The sequence below is a fragment of the Mastigoproctus giganteus genome, chromosome 11 (assembly GCF_048544385.1).
Source record: "Mastigoproctus giganteus isolate SK-2022 chromosome 11, ASM4854438v1, whole genome shotgun sequence".
NCBI lineage: Eukaryota > Metazoa > Arthropoda > Arachnida > Uropygi > Thelyphonidae > Mastigoproctus > Mastigoproctus giganteus.
Genome location: NC_143585.1, coordinates 122,466,266 through 122,486,343, shown reverse-complemented (window position 1 = coordinate 122,486,343; position 20,078 = coordinate 122,466,266). Strand labels below are relative to the sequence as shown.

The following is a 20,078-nucleotide window of genomic DNA, read 5'->3' as shown; positions in this document are numbered from 1 at the left end:
TACAAAGTGACTGTATGTTTTATTTTATTCATATATCATTGTGTTCCTCTATTTAAATAAATGAATTCTTCCAGGGTGATAATTTAGTAGTGATGCATTAAAGCACGTATAAATTAAACAATTAATATTTACAAATCACAGTTCATCTCGTTGCTTCTGTTCAACCCTCAATATTAAATTTACAACAGACTCATGCAGTGTGGTAAAATAATCATCACTGCCACCACCTAAAATTACTTGTTCTTCACTAATGGCAGTTCTTCCTTTTGAAAGCACAGATTCATATTCTTTTTCAAGATGATACAAAACTTTCAGACTTTGAGAAAAGGCATCTTTGCAGAGGTGCACTAATGACAACATTGCATTGATAACTTTTTCTTGCGTGTCATAATCAGGTGACTGAAGAAGTGTGGGAATTAAGGTACAGAAACCATGCTGCACTAATGCATCTTGTAGATGGAAACTGAAAAATAAGAAAATTAAGTTAACAGAAGTAATATTCAGACTGCTTAAGTGTTTTGAAGAGCTTTAATAACAGAATACAAATCTTTAAACATTGCTAAGGAAAATTAAACTGAAGATCCACATTATATAAGGTGCATTTGGGCTAGTAAAATTTAATTGCAATTTGGCATATGGAAAAACATCCTTAAGTTTCAAATTGGATATTTAACTATAGTATAACTTGTCAACTCTATATCAGATAATTGAAAGTCAAACGCTGGTCTGAAATGGTAGGATATGGTTTTGCATGCTTTGCAGTTTATAGATTTAAATATCAATTAATTAACTTTTAACTCATAACTTAGTCCCTGCAAGTAGTAAAACCTGCTTAAGTTGATATCATCCTCTTCTCATTTGCACTGTCAATCTTGCTCAAATAAAGGAACAGTTGGAAATGTAATGAAAGAAATTGCAGTTGTATGGCTGTCAACTTTTGACTTTCAAATAGCTAAGAATTAGGTACTTGTAGGCAGGAGGAAAACTAATTTTTGAATATATTAGAAAAGGAGAGTTTATTCAGTCTACTAGAAATTATATTTTACTGGCAAAATACACATTTTATATTAAAATACAGTCATAAGATTGTTTACCAGTACAGTATGCTTTTAAACATTAGCTTTGTTACATTTTTTTATCTGTGGATTTCTGTCTAGATTACTGCCCAGGTCTAACTACAAAATTAGTCAGCTGGAGCTCTGAACCAAGGGAAATTACTTCATTGTTAAGAAAGACAAAACAAAATCATATTTCAAAGAGAGGAAGTCAAAAAAGTTAAGTAATTTTCCAAGGTGAGCGAGCAAGGGAGACAACAAATGAGCCTGACAGAATGAGATAAAAATATTTCAAGCCAAAGGAAATTAAAAAAAAGGAAATTCCAGGTTGTTATCTCTGACAAAGAATAATAGAACAGACACAAGTTACACCTCTAAAGCAAAAGTAATTGAGCAAAGAATTAAGACAGACGAGTGACGGTTCATGGAACTGATTCTTAAAGAGATTTCAGATGGAAATGGACATCATTCAGATTATAAATGAGACCACATACAAGGTGTGGTAATAAAGCTCCTGGACTGATGATTCTGCAGCCATATTCGATGAGGTTGAAAATAAACGGAAGTAGTATGTCATAGTTCAAACTTCTTTCAACGGATGACTATGCAAAAATTGTCTAACAGCCTGCAACCCTACTAGACAATCAGTAACAACTAGTTTCATTAATAGGATTGTTCTGTGTCACAATTTTGCAATAGAGCAACAAACGAGTATCAAATTTTGCTTTAAAATGAGAAAAATCTGCAACAGAAACATACTAAAAACTGTTTATGGTGATCAAACGTCAAGTCATACCAGTGTATTTGAATGGTATGAGAGGTCAAAAAATAGACACGAGGATGACCCAAGAGGTAGGAGTCTGTTGACCTCTCAAAACAAGTTCAGGAAATTGTGGCAAGAGATAAATTGTTTGACACTGAGAATGATAGCTGATGAGTTGGATATGAATAAGGAGATAATTCATCAAATTCTACATAAATATTTAGGGAAAAAGGTCTGTGCAAAATTTGTGCCACAGTCTCATGAATCAGCAAAAGCAATAAAGTGTGTCATCATGCAGAAAGTTCATCTAGACTTGCAGTGGATTTCAAAGTCATCACCAAGGCCCAAAACATTTTGTTTATAGCAGTCCAGGATCAAGACAATGTTGATCATGCTTTTTGACAAACTGTGATTCACAAGTAATTTTTACCTGAAGGGGAGAGTAAATGCTGCATTCTACATACAGGTGCTTCAGAGACTATTGAAGCTCACTTAATGGGCAAGGTCACAATTTTGAGAGAAAAGCAGCTAGCTCTTGTTTCACAACAATGCAGCTGCCCAGTCAGCACCTGTGAAGACAAAACATGGCACTGTACAGTTCAACCATCCAACCCACTCCCAATCTAGCACTAGCAGACTTCTTCCTCTTTCTCAAAGTGATAACTGTCCTGAAAGGAAAGAGATTTCCAGTTGTTGAAGACAAAGAAAAGCATAACTGCCAAACTGAACATCATGTCTTTGACACCTTTGCTGACATATCAGAAACAATGTAATAAGTGCATTCAATTAGGTGGTGTTCACTTTAAATAAAAATAAAATCATTTTTATTTGTGCGGGGCAATAAAAAGAACACAACGTTCTTTTTATTGCCATCAGTCCAAAAACCTTATTGCCATACCTCATATATTTGTGAAATGAATTAGGAAATTAAAAAAAACTGGGTGAAAATAAATTTGTAAAGATAAAACAAAATGATACTAATGACAATGCCAGTAAAGGCAAGATAACAACTGTATTGGATTTTTAATCCACTTGGAGTGAAAACCACCTGACTTTAGAACCATTTTCTTCTGATTTGACAAAAGAAAAACTGAATATTTTTTTTTTTTTTTATCAAACAACCTTTACCAGCTAAACAACCTTTGATGCTTACTAATCAGCCATAGTAAGAAGAAAGCTCAAAAATGTCTCAGTCCTCCCCAATGCAAATTGACTCAATCCTGTAGCTTTCACTCCTGAGTAAAAAAAAAAAAAAAGTTGTCAGAAAAACCAGCAGTGAAAGTGTTAAAGTGAATGGTTCTAATAAAAAAGAATCATCAATTACACTACCAAGGATTCTATTGAGTGTCTTCTACTCTTAAGCAAGTATATTTGGAACTTCAAGCACCAATCATCATAGCTTTTAGTGGAATAATCATATTTAAGCCTAAAGTAGAATTATTTGATAAAGATTTTGAAATTTAAGGAGTTTGATATTGCCTTTATTAAAAAGGGTCAAATCTGGAATTCAGTGTTCAAGCATGGGAGTTGCTATCATCCTGTAGACCTTGGTCCAAAAAGATAACAATGAGAAATTCTTGAATAATCTAGAATATACAAAATGGTTGCCTAGTAACCATTTTGTATATTCTAAACTACAAGAGCAAAATGATGCATTAGCATCATTTAAAATGAAATGGAAGCCAAAAGTTCTTTCATAGGGGGATTGATCCTCTGATCTCCTTACTAACAAAAGGTGCCAAAGTATGGAAGTGGACATTGAGGATGGTACCACAGTACTTTTCTTTATAGAGACATGTGCTGCTTATTTGTAGTGTAGCATCAGAGCAACTTATAGCAGCAGCCTAAATTTGATAAATCAATCCCTCTGAAGGGACTTTTGGCTTTCTTTCCTTTTGCCTGTTCTAGAGAAAACTAACATAAGCCTTCTTATAGAAAAAAAATTAACTTATGAGTAACTCACTTCTTATACTGCCGTATCTTTTCTTGTTGGATGTTATCACTTTTCTTTGCATGTTTTTCTGCAAGTTGCTGCAAAAACAAATTCAGCAAATTTATTCTCAAATACACAAAATATATACACTCACACAGGCCAGAAAATTAGAAATATTTTGCAATTGGCATCAAAAGATAATTAAATGTACACTATGTAAATGAAAGTTGTCACATGGTATGATCACAAGTTCCTTGATATCAGATAAATACCATATGCTTCCTGGGATTCTTCCCCATGACTGGATTGACCCAGTCATGAAGACTGGTAATCCTTCCGATTTTCAGAAAGATGTTATTGTTGGAACATATTAAGCAGGAGCCGCAATTGCGAAAGCAAAAGAAATCACTGGTGTGTTAAAAGCAATTATCTCAAAAGTATAAGAGTGGAAGATTTAGATGGATTAAGAATGCAGCTCTAGAAGGAAGAAATGTGTGTGTGTGTGTGTGGGGGGGGGGTGAGATTCATGCAGTCTAAAAATTTAATTTGAGGCAAAGAAGACTCATTTCCAATCAAACTATTCTGCAAGAGTTAAAGAATCTGGGGTATGGTAGACATGTGCCTATGTGTGCTACTTCTTTCTACAAAACATCAAAAGATTTGACTGGAATGATGCCACCAAAACTGGATTGTGGAACACAATCATATGGTCTGATGAGTCTATTTACTTTTTTTGCAGCATTGGTAGGGTGAAAGTATAGCATGAAGCCTGTCAAAAAGCTGGAGGTGGTATCATGGTATGGCATATGTTCTGTTGGTAAGGGACTGGACCCATTCATAGCATTAGAAGGTATTGTTACCTCCACTGAGTATATCTTTCTGCCTTATGACCAGCTTCATCCTACAATGCTTCACTTTTCCTGGATTGCAAAGGATTCTTTCAAAACAATTTAACTATCCACCATGTAAAAATTTTATATGATTGGTTCAACATTTCAAAATTTACCCTGGTCACCCAAGATATGAATCCAATTGAGAATGTATGAGATATGCTTGAAAGAGCAATTCAGTTCGCAGTTCTCTACTGACCACAATACAGCAGCTTACAAATATCCTGATGGAAGAACGGTCAAATCTGGAGCTAGACACCCTCAGGCACTTAGTGGAATTGATACTGAATAATGTTTTCTAGTTTTTTGGCCAGTGAATGTGTATATCACAAATAAGAATAAATAAATTAAAAAATATATGGAAGAAACTATTTAAGGAAAAATATCTAACAATAAGCAGATAAGGAAATGCAAAGCAGCAAAAACCTATATTACTAGAAATATAAAGAAATGAATATTAATAATAAAGCCAAGCAACAGTGGATGTAAAGTACCATTAACAGTAACTGTTAAATAATAAATTTAGATGTAAAAGGGCAAATGCCAAAATAATTTAACAATTGATAAATTTATAAACCACCGAAGAGACTTGCCAAAAATCCAAATGAACGTCTAAAATCACAGCCAATTATTTATAACTATACAATAAAAAGGTGGTAATCCAAGGCAGCATGAAAGCACATACACAGTACCGTGAAAACAATACTATAAAATAGAAGAAATAAAAATAAATATGAGGGCTGTTCAATAAAGAATGATCATAATTTTTCATGAACAATGGTACTGCTTGCTATTCTGGCTGAGCTGCAGAATTTAAGACCAAACCACACTACATCACATAACATGTGCAGTTGACTTGTGCACACGGTGTGACCTTGGCAGTCGGTCAAGTTTATGCCTCTTCAGTTTCACCTGTGTGTAACAATGGATATGACAAACGAGGAACAATATGCTGATCTCAAATTTTGTTTCCATCTCAAGAAAACATCAGCTGAGGCATATGAAATGTTGAGGCTTATGATGAATTTATGCTTTCATATAGCACAGCTCACAGATGGTTTAGAATGTTTAAAGATGGACATAATTCAATCACAAAAATTGACAGTCCTGGAACTCCAACCACTGCTGTCAACTACAAAACCATAAACACTGCTTATGTAATCATGAGAGAAGATAATCATATAACAGTAAGGCAAATGGCAAAGATGTTGAGAATTTCAGTAGGAAGCACGCACACAGTATTCTCCATGACTATTTACACAACATGTGTTTGTACACACTGAGTGCACTAGACCAGTGGTCTCCAAACTTTTTTGGTCATGCACCTTTATTTTACTTAAAAGGACTAGTGCACACACTGAAATAAAAATTTAAATATACAAGTTTGATATTTTTTAAAATATTTATTTATCATTTACATGGAAGGCATTATATCTAAAATCACATATAATTTTAAAGGATCACAAATAAAATACAAAATAAAATAAAATTAAAGTTCCAAGTACAAAATGCATGTACTTGAATGTGCACGATCAATGGCATGGTAAAATAAAGCAGCACGATGAAACAAATCTGCATACTGAAGTATTAAAAAAAACATTTATAATTTTTATTTTCAATTATATTTAAAAAAAAATGTTTTCATAACTAATAAATATTGATTTATTGTGGATCATTTCATGCACCCCACTTTGGAGACACTGCACTAGACTACTCCACCTGCCCTGCACAAGGTGATAACGGCAGTGAGACATGGCTTCATCATTTTGACCCATGGTAAGCACAATAAAGCTCTGTTTAGAAGTCTGTCATTGCCAACACTGAAAAAGGCAAAAGTAGTGGCTTCTGAAGGAAAGATGGTCATTTTTTTTTTTTTTTTTTTACATTCAAGGAATGGTTTACCAGCATGCTGTGACCCGTCATACAACTGTTACGAGACCTTACTACACACTTTGCAGGATCACACTTATCACAAACTACCACAACTGCACACAGGTGGGTAGATGCTGCATCATGACAGTACAGGTCCTCACATTGCTCATACTATCATTGATTGCTTAGCCAGCATTAATATCAAATATGTTCCTCATCTGGCCTACAGCCCTAATATTGCACCCTGCAATTTTTTTTTTTTATTTCCAAAGTTAGAGAAGGAGCTGCAATGAAAACATTGAGTTGCCAGAAGTTATAAAGACATCAGGTGATTCTCAAATGCATGTCAGCTTCCACCATGTTTTTGAAGAATGGCAGAAACATTGAAGTGCATTTCATCAAATGGGACTACTTTGAAAAGGACCATCAAAATATGGATGATTAATAAAAGGTATGTTGTAAAAAAAATAAAAAATTATCATTCTTTATTGAACACAGCCCTCATAAAATGCCCATTATGGTTAAGACAAATTCAGTTGGTATGTCAGACTACTAACCATTGAAGTAAGCTATGATCTAAAGATGTTGGATTCATCTTCATTGTTGCTATTCTTTGGGTCTTATTGTTCGTATTTATTTATATTTGCACACACACACACTAGAATAAGTAATATGTCAAAATTTTACTGTGAAATATCACAGTAAAACAATCCAATGTTACAGAAAAGGGAGAGGGGGAAAGGACTATTAGCAATTCATGGCTGAAAATCCTTCCTTTTTTTTTACCATTGGTTTGTTTTACTGTAAAATTTCACTACTTAGATCACAGATTAGTTAAGTGGATTCATTGTCGCCAAGTATAAATGGGGGAAACCCCTGGTGCCATCAGACAACTAATACACTGTCCTAACCTGCCTGTAACCTACTATATTATTTTGTCTTTTAGTCACAGTGGGCATTTTTAATATTTATTATTTTTTTCCCCTATTTTATATTATTCTTTCCATGGTACTGTCTACATGCTTTCACTATTTAAATTTCACTCCACCTCAAGTTCTTACACTTATTGTATAATCATACCAATTATTTTCTGTGACTTTTCACATTCATTTGGCTTTTCAGCCAGTCTGTTCACACTTCTAATTTATCAATTTAGTTCTTAAATCATTTAGCATTTGCTCTTTTCGTTCTAAATGTATTAATTTAATGGTTACTATTACAGTCCATCTCTATTGTTGCTATTCTTTGGGTCTTATTATTAGTATTTGTTTATTTATATTTGCACACACACTAGAATAAATATGTCAAAATGCCAATCAAAAGATTAGAATCAACAGAAATTAGTTTAAGAAAAATAAATGGAACTTCCAGACGAAAAACAATGGCATGACCATACCACAAATAAAATAAAATGTCCTGCATAACTAAAATCCAATCAAAGATGAGTGAAGCAAGCTTAAGATGGCATGGGCATACAGAATGGCATGACCATACCACAAATAAAATAAAATGTCCTGCATAACTAAAATCCAATCAAAGATGAGTGAAGCAAGCTTAAGATGGTATGGGCATACAGAAAGAATGACAGAAGGGACATTAGTTAAATGGATAGTCAAAGAAAAAAATCAATGATAATAGGACTATAAACAGACCACCAAGTGGGTGGGTGGGTGTGGAGGATATCTGAAGAATATCTGCTGCTGGGAATGCACCATGCCAACAAAGATGTTCAGAGCAGGAGATAGAGCTATAGTGTGGTGCTGTTCCTCATGATATGGCTTTGGACCTTTGGTGGTTGTACAGGAAACCGTTGAATGCCAATGCCTACCTCAACATTTTGGAAAATTTCCTTGCTCCCAACACAGAAGTGTAGACAATTCCACACTCCTACAATGTGGCAATATTTTTGGGAAAGACCCATGTTTGTTTCAACAGGTTAATGTTCCATGCCATATTGCTGGTGCTATTTCAGGGCACATGGATATTAATGTACAAAAGTTAAAGTGGCTGGCGTAAAGTCCTGATATGCCAGAAGGAACAGAAAACTATACTAAACTATACTTGCTGCAGTCTATCATTTGTTGGTGGAAAGTCTACCCAGGAAGTGAAGTAAGTAGCAGTGAGTCAATGTGAAACTAACATGTGTCCAGATACTTTTTGAAGGATAAAGAAAGAACATACTAGGAATTCTGCTGGGAATGATATCATTGCTGACCCTTTGACAGTGGGTCACTTTCCAGCATGCCAGTTTCTTTTTTAAATGGCGACCCCAAAACCTGAAAGATATTAAAGCTTATACTACTTTAGTACATGGTACTAAAGTATGGGTTGAAGGTTAAAGACAGAAAATACACTGGACATAAATTGCTGTAGATACTGAAGTGGGAAAACCACTTCAATATCTCCTCATCTTAGAACTTTTTCGCATTGTTTGTTCTACTGATAGAAGAAAAAAACCGAACTTAACCCATGGGCGTTTCTTCACTGGTTTGTGAATGTCTATCACTAAGGTTTGTTCTCTTGTAAGGTTTTTCAGTAGTTAGATATATAAAAAATTAATTCCAGATTTTATTTTCACATTTTCTAATCACTGTATATATTGTTCCCTACGGCTTTTGATAATGAGGTAGGCAAACTGAAGGTTTAGGGAAGTGCTTGCCCTGTTGCTAGCAATTACCTCAATGACTGTTTCTGCAATGAATATTTGCTATTAATAGGAAATATTCATTGCAGATTAAAGACTGCCATCTTGTGAAAAATTTCCTAGTCTGCTTCTTTTAGTTTTCACCAGGGAGTTCTACTAGTGTAGCAAGAGGAGACTTTTCTCCTAGTGCTGCTAGGAGTTACCATATGGATGACTACACTGATAAGATTAAAGATGTGTATACAGCTATATTACCTTCATGGGGCCCAAGGGAATTTGGGAGCCCCATCAACGTTAAATATTGAGTGGCAAAAGAACACAGAGCTAAACACCGTTCGGCTCTGTGTTCTTCTGTCACCAATATTTAATGTTCTTACACTCGTTCATTTAGTTTTCTTACTCATTAAAACAAAAACTGCCAAAGTATTCTGCCTCAGTTCTGCTTGGACATTCACTCAAGACTGGTTGATAAGATCATGGCTACCTTTCCCTACTACTGTACTGCCTTAAGCATAAGGACACTAGTAGCATCGGTTATATACATGGCTTTTTTCAATTAACTCAACTATTTAAGGAAAAACTACAGGACCTCTCAACTTACGTAACACTCGACTTACGGAAATTCGACTCTATGTAAGTTTTTTTATGGCCGGTGCAAACTTGAAAAAAATCATGGAAACGTATTTTGCATTCCGTAGGAATAAATGGAGGTATAGTGAAAACATCGTAACGTGAACCCGATAATACATTTGTGGTTTTTTTTTTGTTTTTTTTTTGCGCAATTTGTTCCAAGTCCTTGGAAGTTGAAATTTTCGCTATATTACTAAGCTATTTATTTCTCTAAAAGGTCATATTTATAATGGAAATTTTGAACACCTCTGTGATATTTTTCTAAAGCACGTTTCTGGAGGTCACGACCATAAAACAAAAACAATTAGCACTTTCCAGTTTATTAGGCTTTTCTGTTAGTGCATCTAATTACCGTATTTTCCGGCTTATAAGACACGTTTTTTTTTCGCGAAGAAATACTTGGAAAATCACCCTGCATCTTATATGGTCAATGTCAGGTTAGGCCTAAAGACTACCAGCAATGCATTTTCGATGACGCAGTGCCGGTAAAATGAGTTCTGAAAAACTTCCCTTTGAAATTCACACCAATTTTACTTAAGATTTATCTGTTGAAATATATTTTTAACAATTATCAGTGGTTACAATCTACGGCAACAATACATACCAGTAATCTTTTTTTCGTGGAAAATTTGTTGAAATCTGCGTGATATGAATCTCACAATCAGACATAAGTAAAAACTTGTTTCATTTTCCCATGTGTTCGCTTCCTCTATAATATGATCTCACGCTTTTATGGTATTCCTCTATGATCTCGCGCTTTTATGGTATGGCGGGCTAATTAGACTGGATCGGGATTTTTCAATTCCAACCGTCTTTTACAAAGAGAAAGTGACGCCCGTATTTGTCTTAAGGTGAGTAAGAATTTCTGTTACATTACTTCTGTCAGCTTTTTTCAGAAACAAACATTTCATTATTGGTTGAGAATATACCATTATTTTGAGAAAAATATATTACTGTATTTAATTTTATTATTATTATTTTATTTATTATTATTAATTTATTTTTAATACCTACTCCCTGATTACATCCCGTATCACACTATGTCGCCGTATTTGTTTACATCAGTCGGTAGATTTTGGTTTTTGCTTTAGGAGCATTAGCAACTAAGGCCATATTGCTCCATGATATGCGGTGGTCATTCCCTGACCCTTTCCGCATTCTCCGTATTTGGTGGTGACGGGCTCGAACCCCGGTCTAATCAAGAAGCGTGTGCTATGCACTGCTGCTCCTTCCTACCTGGCTACGGAGGCGCCTCAGTCGGTAGAAGATCGCTTATTAGTTTCACCGTAAACAGTATCAAAGGATAATAGAAGGGTTATTATTTTTTCCAAAATATGTGGCCAAAACTAGGGTGCGTCTTGTATGCCCGTGCATCTTATAAGCTGGAAAATATGGTATAAATGGGTATTAAACTCAATCTTATTGCATTTGCAATAATACAGATAACTGCAACTGCGTGGTTTTTACACTGTTATGGTGAAATGTGTTCCCCTTCACTGAAATCTTGAATCATATAAAAAACAAATTTCAGAAACTTCTCTTCGTTCCTATTTACATATTACAATGATGAAGGGAACGGGACCAATGGAAATCACAAGTGGTGGTGGTAGTGCCAGGAAACAAAACAAAATTGATTTAGAAATGAAGATGAAAATGATTAAATAGTACGAAGCAGCACAAAGTTTGTCATCTATTGCAAGGGAGTTAGGTCTCGCTGCTTCAACAGTGAATACTATTTTAAAGAACAGTGTGCTTATAAAAGAACAAGTTAAAGGTTCAACAGTGATCACAAAACAGCATTCAGGTGCTATATCGAAGATGGAACAGCTGTTAATAATATGGATGGAAAATCAGATTTGGAAGCGAGTGCCGCTGAGTCTGACCATTCAAGCAAAAGCCACAGGTATTTATAAAGATATTTAGGATAAGTACAGCAAACTCCAACCCAAGTTCATGGCAAGCAACGGGTGGTTTAATAGGTTCAAGCATCGCACTGGTTTCCACAACATTAAAGTATGCGGTGAAGTCGCCAGTGTCGATTCTGCAACTGCAGAGAAGTTTTGTGATGTGCTGGAAAAAAATTATTGATGCAGCAATTTTTTAGCATTGAGAAGACTGCTCTGTATTGGAAAGAAATACCAGATTGAACATCCATTTTGCCAAAGAGGAAAATATAATGCCAGGTTTCAAGGCATCAAAAGATAGGGCTACACTCTTTCTTGGGGCTAATGCAGCAGGTGATTACAGATTAAAATCACTGCTTGTGTACCATTCTGGAAATCAATGTGCATTCAAGGGCATCAATGAAAGCTGCCATACCCGTGCATTTCCGATCGAACCAGAGAGCATGGATAACAATCTCTCTCTCTCTCTCTCTCTCTCTCTCTCTCTCTCTCTCTCTCTCTGAGGATTGGTTTAAATGCTGCTTCATTCCAGAGGTTGAAAATTATAGTAAAGACAACATTCCTTGCAAGATTTTGCTTCTATTAGATAATGATCCTGGACATCCTATGCATCTAGATGATTTCAAATCGAACACGAGAGTCATATTTCTACCACCAAACAAGACTTCACTCATCCAACCTATGGATCAGGGTGTTATTTCAAATTTAAAAGCATACTATTTATGCACATTTGCTCAGGCATTGTCTGCAGTGGACGATGAGAAAAATTTTACATTAAGAGATTTGGAAATCTTACAATATTTACCACGCCATCTTAAACATTAATAAGGCCTGGCGGAAATTACTAAAAGTTGTTTAAATGGCGCATGGAAGAAAATATGCCCATGACATGTAAAAGGCTTCAAAGGATTTGAAAAAGACAAATCATAAAAAGAGGTTACAGATAAGATTGTAAAGGTTGCAGAGCTACTTCAGTTGGAGTTGATGCCAAAGACGTGGAGGAGTTAATAGAGGAAGAGAAGGAATTATCTAACGAAGAGCTTGTTGACTTGCAGGCAGCGATAGTGAAAGAAGAAAATGCTGATGAAGCTCAAGATGAACCAAATGAGGGGCTGAGACACTTCATCACCAAAGAGGTGGCAATGATCCTGACAGCAAACGATTCTTAAAAGTTAACAGAGGGGTGAATGATATGCTTGCTTGCTACAAAGAAATCTATGATGAAAAGAAAAAAGCCACTGTCCAGTCATCCATTAATATGTTCTTTCGTATGGTTGAGGGGCCCACCCCTTCTAAATCTTCACAGCCCTCAACCTCCGCAGCGGCATACTTATCAGCTGAAGATGTTGATTCTGGTAACCATGCTTGAGAGGTAAAACTTTTTGACGTTATGCATGTCTCCTCTCTTTTTTTTGTAATTTTATAATTTTGAATTTTTTTTTAAATTGCATGCTTTTGTAATTTTTCCTGCACACGAGAAAAAAAATTTAATAAATACAAGAAATGATTCTATTTACACGTTCACTGAACATTTCTTTTTTGATTCAATCAATTCAGCGAGCACAGTTGCGAGTGCTGTGCAAACATGGGGGAAATTCCAACTTACATAGCATTCTGCGGAACGCAACCCTTACATAAGTTGAGGGTTGCATTCCACAGAATGCTATGTAAGTTGGTAAAAAAAATCGTAATTTTCAAATTAATCTTCAAGTTCATTGACTTTGGCAGGTAGAAAGTTCAGTTTCCGATAAAAATCACTTAAAAATATTAGTAAAAAACACCAACAAATTTTGAAAGAGTAATTTTGGGCCCCCCCTCTGATCGGGGGCATAAGCAGATGTCTTTTTTGCCTATAGGATAACGCCCCACTGTCTTCAAGTAGCTTAAAGGATAATTTTTTTTAGTTATCCTTTTTGCTACTGAAGAAGGGGTTAAATTAAGCCAAGTAATATACCATGTGGTTATAAAATAAGTTTCCTTATTCAGGAGACACCAGTGTCAAAACAGTTAGAGATAACGCAGTGAAAATCAATGGGTATGGGGAACCGATTTGTAGAAGAAAAAATATTTGTCCAAATTTCCACCACCAGGAGAGAAATTGGCACTGTAAACATGAGATGGAATACTTAACTTGGGATTAGATTTTAATATCAGAACTTAGAAATCTACAGATATTGTTCTATGTACTTTCCTTCACTTGAGATGGCATTCTGAAAACGGAGGACTGCGTGCGACAGTTTCGCGTTACATCTCATTGGGGATGTTGGCTACATGCTGTTTAATGCTTGCTTTCAAAAAGCTTCTGTATGCCTGCATGGTAAACTCTGTCTTTCAGGTATCCCCATAGCTAGTAATCACAGGGATTGAGATCTGCTGATCCAGCTGGCCAGAACTGCAAAAAGTCTCTAGAAATTATGCGATCATTTCCGAATGTTGAATGGAGCAGTTCCTTCACTTGTTGACCAACGTGGGAAGAGGCACCATCTTGCATGAACACTATGGTCTCCAAGCATTGCAGAGCACAGTACCATGCACTAGTTACTGTACACCTTACAGGGCCATGAGGTGTAGCCTCTTCAAAGAAAGATGGTCTGATTATAAATGCTTCCGTGAATCTACACCATACTGTAACGTATGGACTTTGTAGTGGTCTTTCATGCACAGCATGATGGACAAGAATATTCGGCAGTTTTGTGCATTTACAGCCCCATGAAGAGTGAAATGTGCCTCATCAGACCACAAGATCATTTGAGCCCATGTATCGTTAAGTTCCATATGATACAGAAATCGTAGAGCAAAGTCTATTGGTTGTTGCTGATCACAAGACTTTAGTTCTTGCACTATGTGAATCTTGTACGGGAACCAGCGTGACATTATTCGAAGCACTTTACGTACAGTAGACCAAGGAAGATTCAAGTCTCTTGACACACCGCTGGTACTACTGACTGGTAGTGTTTCTCATTCTGACCTGGAGACCATTGCAACTGCCACTTCATCCACTACCTCTGTTCCAATTCATGGTCATCTGGTCCCCTGCCTGGAATTACACCCAACTCCCCGGTTGGTCGCTTCAAATTTCTTTATAGTTTTCAAAGCTCCACTAACGCGTCAAAGATCCTTTACACAAACCTTTAAGTTTCCAATATTCACATAGTGTTGCATTACCATTACTATTATTCTGGTATAACAGTTTTACTAAAAGAGCACGTTCCTTTTTTGTAAGATCCATAATGGTTATTGACAATTTTATTGACAACTGACATTGGCCTTTCTGCTTTTATCTAACACACAGTATGTCATTTGCATAAGCGGCATCTTGAAGTAAATGACAACTTTCACATATGTCGCTTCCCCATACCCTAAATGACATACCCACCGATTTTCACAGCGCTAACTCTAACCATTTTGAAACTAGGGTCTCCTGAATAGGGAAACTTATTTTATAACCAGTTTACCTATGTAGTAAATTATTATATATCCTAAATTCTAAATAAATTCTCTGCTAGCCCATAATATAGTGTTGTCTTGTGTTCCCATCCTATATAGAATTATTTTTGCTTAAAAGTTATTTAATTGTGATTGATTTGATATCACTTTTCTTTCTTGTTTTAATAATAATAAAAAAAAGTCCATAGGAGCCACTGAATCTCAGCTGTATATACAGAAGTTTCTTCAATATTTTTTGAAACATTCAGCAACCAAGCAGACAAGTTATAAAAACATTATTACACTCTTTCCTAACCTTATTAAATAAAAATTCTTAATCTTGTTATATACAACCTCTTATAATTATGCTCTAATTAGAATTATTTACAAAATATTAGTATCTTACCTGTTCCATTACTAAGTCATGCAATAAGGTCACAGCCTTCAACTGAAGTTTAAAATCCTGAATACTGTTCCTTTTGAATAACTGTGCTAGAGCACTTAAACCACCATTCTCTATAAACCTCTGCTGAGCTAATGGAAAGTGCCGAAGAAGACAAGACAGTGCATATAAAGCCCGAGTCTGTACTTGATGTGCAGGATCAAGGGCAACAAGACGAAGAAGTTGCTGCATTGCATTATTTTCAAGAACTGCAATCTGTACTTTAGGGTTGCTGTCAAGAAATATATATTAAGAAATTACTTAATATTTATGTTTATTTAAAATTTGTTCAAATTTATGAAAAAGTAGACTGACTAGTGTTCTGAAAAAATTTAATATTGCTAAGAGCAAAGTTTATCACTGCTAATCAGAGTACAACCATGGGAAGAGAAAAGGCAATTGTTTCTCAGCAATTAGGAGGTCCAGCTTGGCAGAAAAAGATGTCCATTTTAACGGAACACACCATATTCCTTAAAACTTTTTTTCCCCCCTTGCTGGTTCTAATATACCCATAATTTGATAATATTTTAAAATAAGCATTTGATAATGCTGTTTTTTTTTTTAAATGAAAGATCGTAAGAGAAGGCCTGACGTAGCCCAGTGGTCAGGAGCGCGAGTACATAGCACGCGTTTCTTGAGTGGACCGGGGTTCAAGCCCGTGACTACTAAATACGATAAATATTTGTATTGACGATTTATTGTAAACTCTATTGACTTGGTTGTCGTGCCGGAGTATAAACAGCAAATTATTATTATTATTATTTTATTAGTCACTGTTTGAGGGAGTTGGTTGCATTTAACCAATAGGGCATAACTTTAAGAAAATGAACTGTTAGGAATGTGGAAAATTGACATGTACTGGTGTACTATGCCAGAGAAAAATGCAAATTTTTGATTAAGATATTTTTGACTCTTGAGCAAAGAATTTTCATAGTGAAACAATATTTTGCTAAGAATTCATATGCATTGTTCCAAGAAGCTTTCTAACAAGTGTTCCCAGAAGTGGAGCTGCCAAACAAATCACAAATTACTGCCTTGTTAGAAAGTCTGAAGAGACGGAGTCTGTGTGCAACTGAAAGCATAATTGCAGGTGCACAGTCCTAAATGACACACAAAGATGTGAGGCTCAGTCTTTTGCAGTCCTCTCTAAATCATTACAAAAATGTTCCAACAGAATACCATGTCTTTAGGTAGTGTACATAAAGCTACAAGTTTGCTGCATTTGAGAGTGTATCACATCCATGCTATATATGGATTGCAGCCTACCAATTATGCTGCTAGGTTCCATTACTGTAATTGGTTTAAGGCCTTTGTCCATAACAACGTTCAACTGTTAGACAAAACTTTTTTTTTTTCTCCAATAAAGTACGGTTTTATCTGAGCAACTATATTAAGTCATAATAATCAATTATGGAGTTCAGACAATTGCTATGCATATCATGAAAGTCCATTGCATTCAATTAAAATTGGCATTTGGTGTGCACCCTCATTGTGCAGGACACTGATCAGAACATTATCAAAACATTTTAATGCAGTTTATTGCTTTGGTTGAGATCAATGAGAGGTACCTCCTGATTTCGGCAAGACGGGGAACTGGTAACCCAAAGGTTGCGGGTTCAAATCCCGCCTCGGGATTGGATTACAGTAAAATACAAAAACTTTGGGAGGTGCATTATGGTCACAGAAGCTGATGCACCAACACCTAATAAAAAAAAAAAAAAAAAAAGACGGGGAAACACTTGCCATACCACACAAAAAACCATGGAATTGTGAGAATTTTTTGGAAAATGGTTTATTTCACAGGGCTTATAGCCCCCTTAGGTTTCCCAACCTATCTCCACCAGATTTCTTCCTATGGGCCCATCTCAAAAGGATTTATTTACAACAGTAACTCTCCCATAGAACAAATGAAAATGAACATATCAGAGGCTACTGCATGAACAAATCAAACAACTCTTCCTTGAGTGGCACAGAATATAGTGAAATGAGTGAATGCTTGCATTCAGCAGAATGGTGGGCACTTCCAGCATCTTTTGTGAACTTTAAGTAATTATATCATTGTGTTTTATATTTGATTATCATCATAAATATGAAGTGAAACTCCAGTTGCATTTTAAAATGAACACTCTGTATTGAAACACTTGCTAACCAGCAAAATTATTTTGCATGGCATTTTAGTATTTTGCATTTAGCATTAGTAGAGGCATATGATGCAAGAAAGAAAGCTTATGTAGCATCAGCCAAAAAAAAAAAAAAAAAAAAAAAAACACGCTCCCATTTCACCCCAAGTACCTGTCCAGCTAAGCCTTAAATTTATTTAGGCTATCAACTTCCACAACAAAGGATGAAAAGTCTGTTCCACCAACCAACCAACCACCCACCCACCCACCCACCCGCTGGCTGGCTAAAGGCAAACTTCCACACATCTATCCTACATCTGTCTTTCCTCAATTTGAATTTATTCCCTCTCAAATGATTATTCTGAGCAAGAAGAAGAATTCCATCAGCATTGAGCACGCTCAAACCATTCAAGGCTTTATACACCACAATCAGATCACCTTGCAGGTGCCTAGTCTCCAGACTGTAATTTGAAAAATTTAAGCCTTTCTTTGTAAGAGCAACCCTTTGTTCCATTCACTAATCTTGCTGCCCTTCTCTGTACTCGTTCCAACAGCTCTACATCCTTCTTAAAATTAGGTCTCCAGACCTGTATACAGTACTCAAGGCCTGACTATTGCCTTATATAAAGGGATAATCACCTATTCCTGTATATCATTGACAAGACACTATGAGCTACTCTTGCAGACCGTCTGCACTGCTCAGAAAATTTCATATCTGCCTGCACAATTACCCCCAGGTCCTTTTCATTCTCTACCATTGTCAGTGTAGTACCACAGAGTTGATACATCACTCTGGGGTTGCTGCTTCCCATATGTAGTACTTTACATTTGTCAATGTTAAACTTCATTTGCCACCTCTCAGCCCATCTGCTCAACTTTTCTAGATCCTGTTGCAGCAGCGTACAGTCATTAGTGTCCTTAACAACCCTGCCAACCTTCGTATCACCTGCAAACTTGGACATTAAGCTTGATATACCATCATCAATATTATTTATAAATACAGAAAACAACAATGGACCCAATACTGAACCCTGAGGGACTTCACTAATATCATTACTCCACGATGAGCAGTGTCCATTGATTACTACTCTCTGTCTTCTCCCACTCAACCATCCTTTTATCCATAGCAGCAATTTGCTTCCAATGCCACACTGCTCCAATTTGTGCAGCAGTCTTCCATGTGCAACAGTATCAAAAGCCTTTCTAGTAGCTTCTAGTGTCTTTACTAAATGAACTGGAAAAATCACCTACTTCCAAACACTTCAATATAGTTAAGAGCTGATTTTTCTAGCCAGTTTGACAAAGGTAAAACCAAGAGTCACTGCATCACAATATACCCTTAATTTGATTGGTTAGCAATACATCTTTAATGCTATCACAATTTAAGTGTACAGCAACAAAAATTACTTTAGTACAATGTGATACTAAACTTACTTTTAACTTATTTACTGGTGATAAAAGTAATGATTTATCATCATCATAGCAGAGTTTCACAGTGCAGTTTGCTTTCAGTCATATATGATATGTATAATTGCATATCCTGTTTTGAATGTATGTGAAATCACTAATAAGTATCTTTAATCAGTTGAGTTCGTCAGATTAATGCAGAGGAAATGCTATGCACAAAGTGATGGTGTATTATTTTAAATATTGTACACACCTCTGCATTCAGTTTCAGTCTTAGAGATGATTACAGCTATATCAAGACTCGCTGATTTTTCATTAGACAAATTTTACAACTTTGCTGTTTAGGGAAAATATGGCCAATATTGATCATTATCATGTGTAACCATGGTTACATATTTAATTCTACTTTTCTCTGGCGCCTCCTTAGCCAGGTGGGTAGGAGCCGCAGTGCGTAGCACACGCTTCTTGATTAGACCGGGGTTCGAGCCCGTGACCACCAAATACGGAGGATGCGGAAAGGTCAGGGAATGACCACCGCATATCCCCGGAGCAATATGGCTTTAGTTGCTAATGCTCCTAAAAACCAAATAACAACTACTCTCTCTCTCTCTCTCTCTCTCTCTCTCTCTCTCTCTCTCTCTCTCTCTCTCTCTCTCTCTCTCTCTCTCTCTCTCTCTCTCTCTCTCTCTCTCTCTCTCCCTCCCACACTGCTTGGAAACTCACTCACTGTTGATACATCATTTGCAAGTTGGTATACATTCACACTAACAGAGACCACCCGTCATCTGATAATCATATGACTAATGCAAATAAAAGTCCAAGCCTTGATGGCTGAAAGTTTGCTTCTATCAATGAAGGCCCAAAGCATCCCTAAGTAAGAATACTAAGACAGATACAATTCTAGAATGTAAACCTGAAACCTCCACCAGGTGTATTATATCTGTAAACAGCATTTTATAGTCAGTTCAAGGCTAACTCAATACCACTTAAAA

At 36.0% G+C, this 20,078-nt stretch overlaps 1 protein-coding gene across 3 annotated transcripts in view; it reads right to left on the bottom strand.

Annotated features, from left to right (window-relative positions):
• The window catches only part of Sil1 (Sil1 nucleotide exchange factor), a 67,845-nt gene continuing 47,767 nt past the window's right edge, over nucleotides 1-20,078 (bottom strand). For all 3 annotated transcript variants that reach the window (XM_090385470.1, XM_090385469.1, XM_090385471.1), the window contains 3 exons: nucleotides 15,524-15,791; nucleotides 3,782-3,849; nucleotides 1-463 (listed from right to left, as the gene is read on the bottom strand). In XM_090385470.1, coding sequence (XP_090241596.1) covers nucleotides 136-463; nucleotides 3,782-3,849; nucleotides 15,524-15,791 — 664 coding nt within the window. In that variant the 3' untranslated portion in view covers nucleotides 1-135. The remainder of the gene's footprint in view (nucleotides 464-3,781; nucleotides 3,850-15,523; nucleotides 15,792-20,078) is intronic.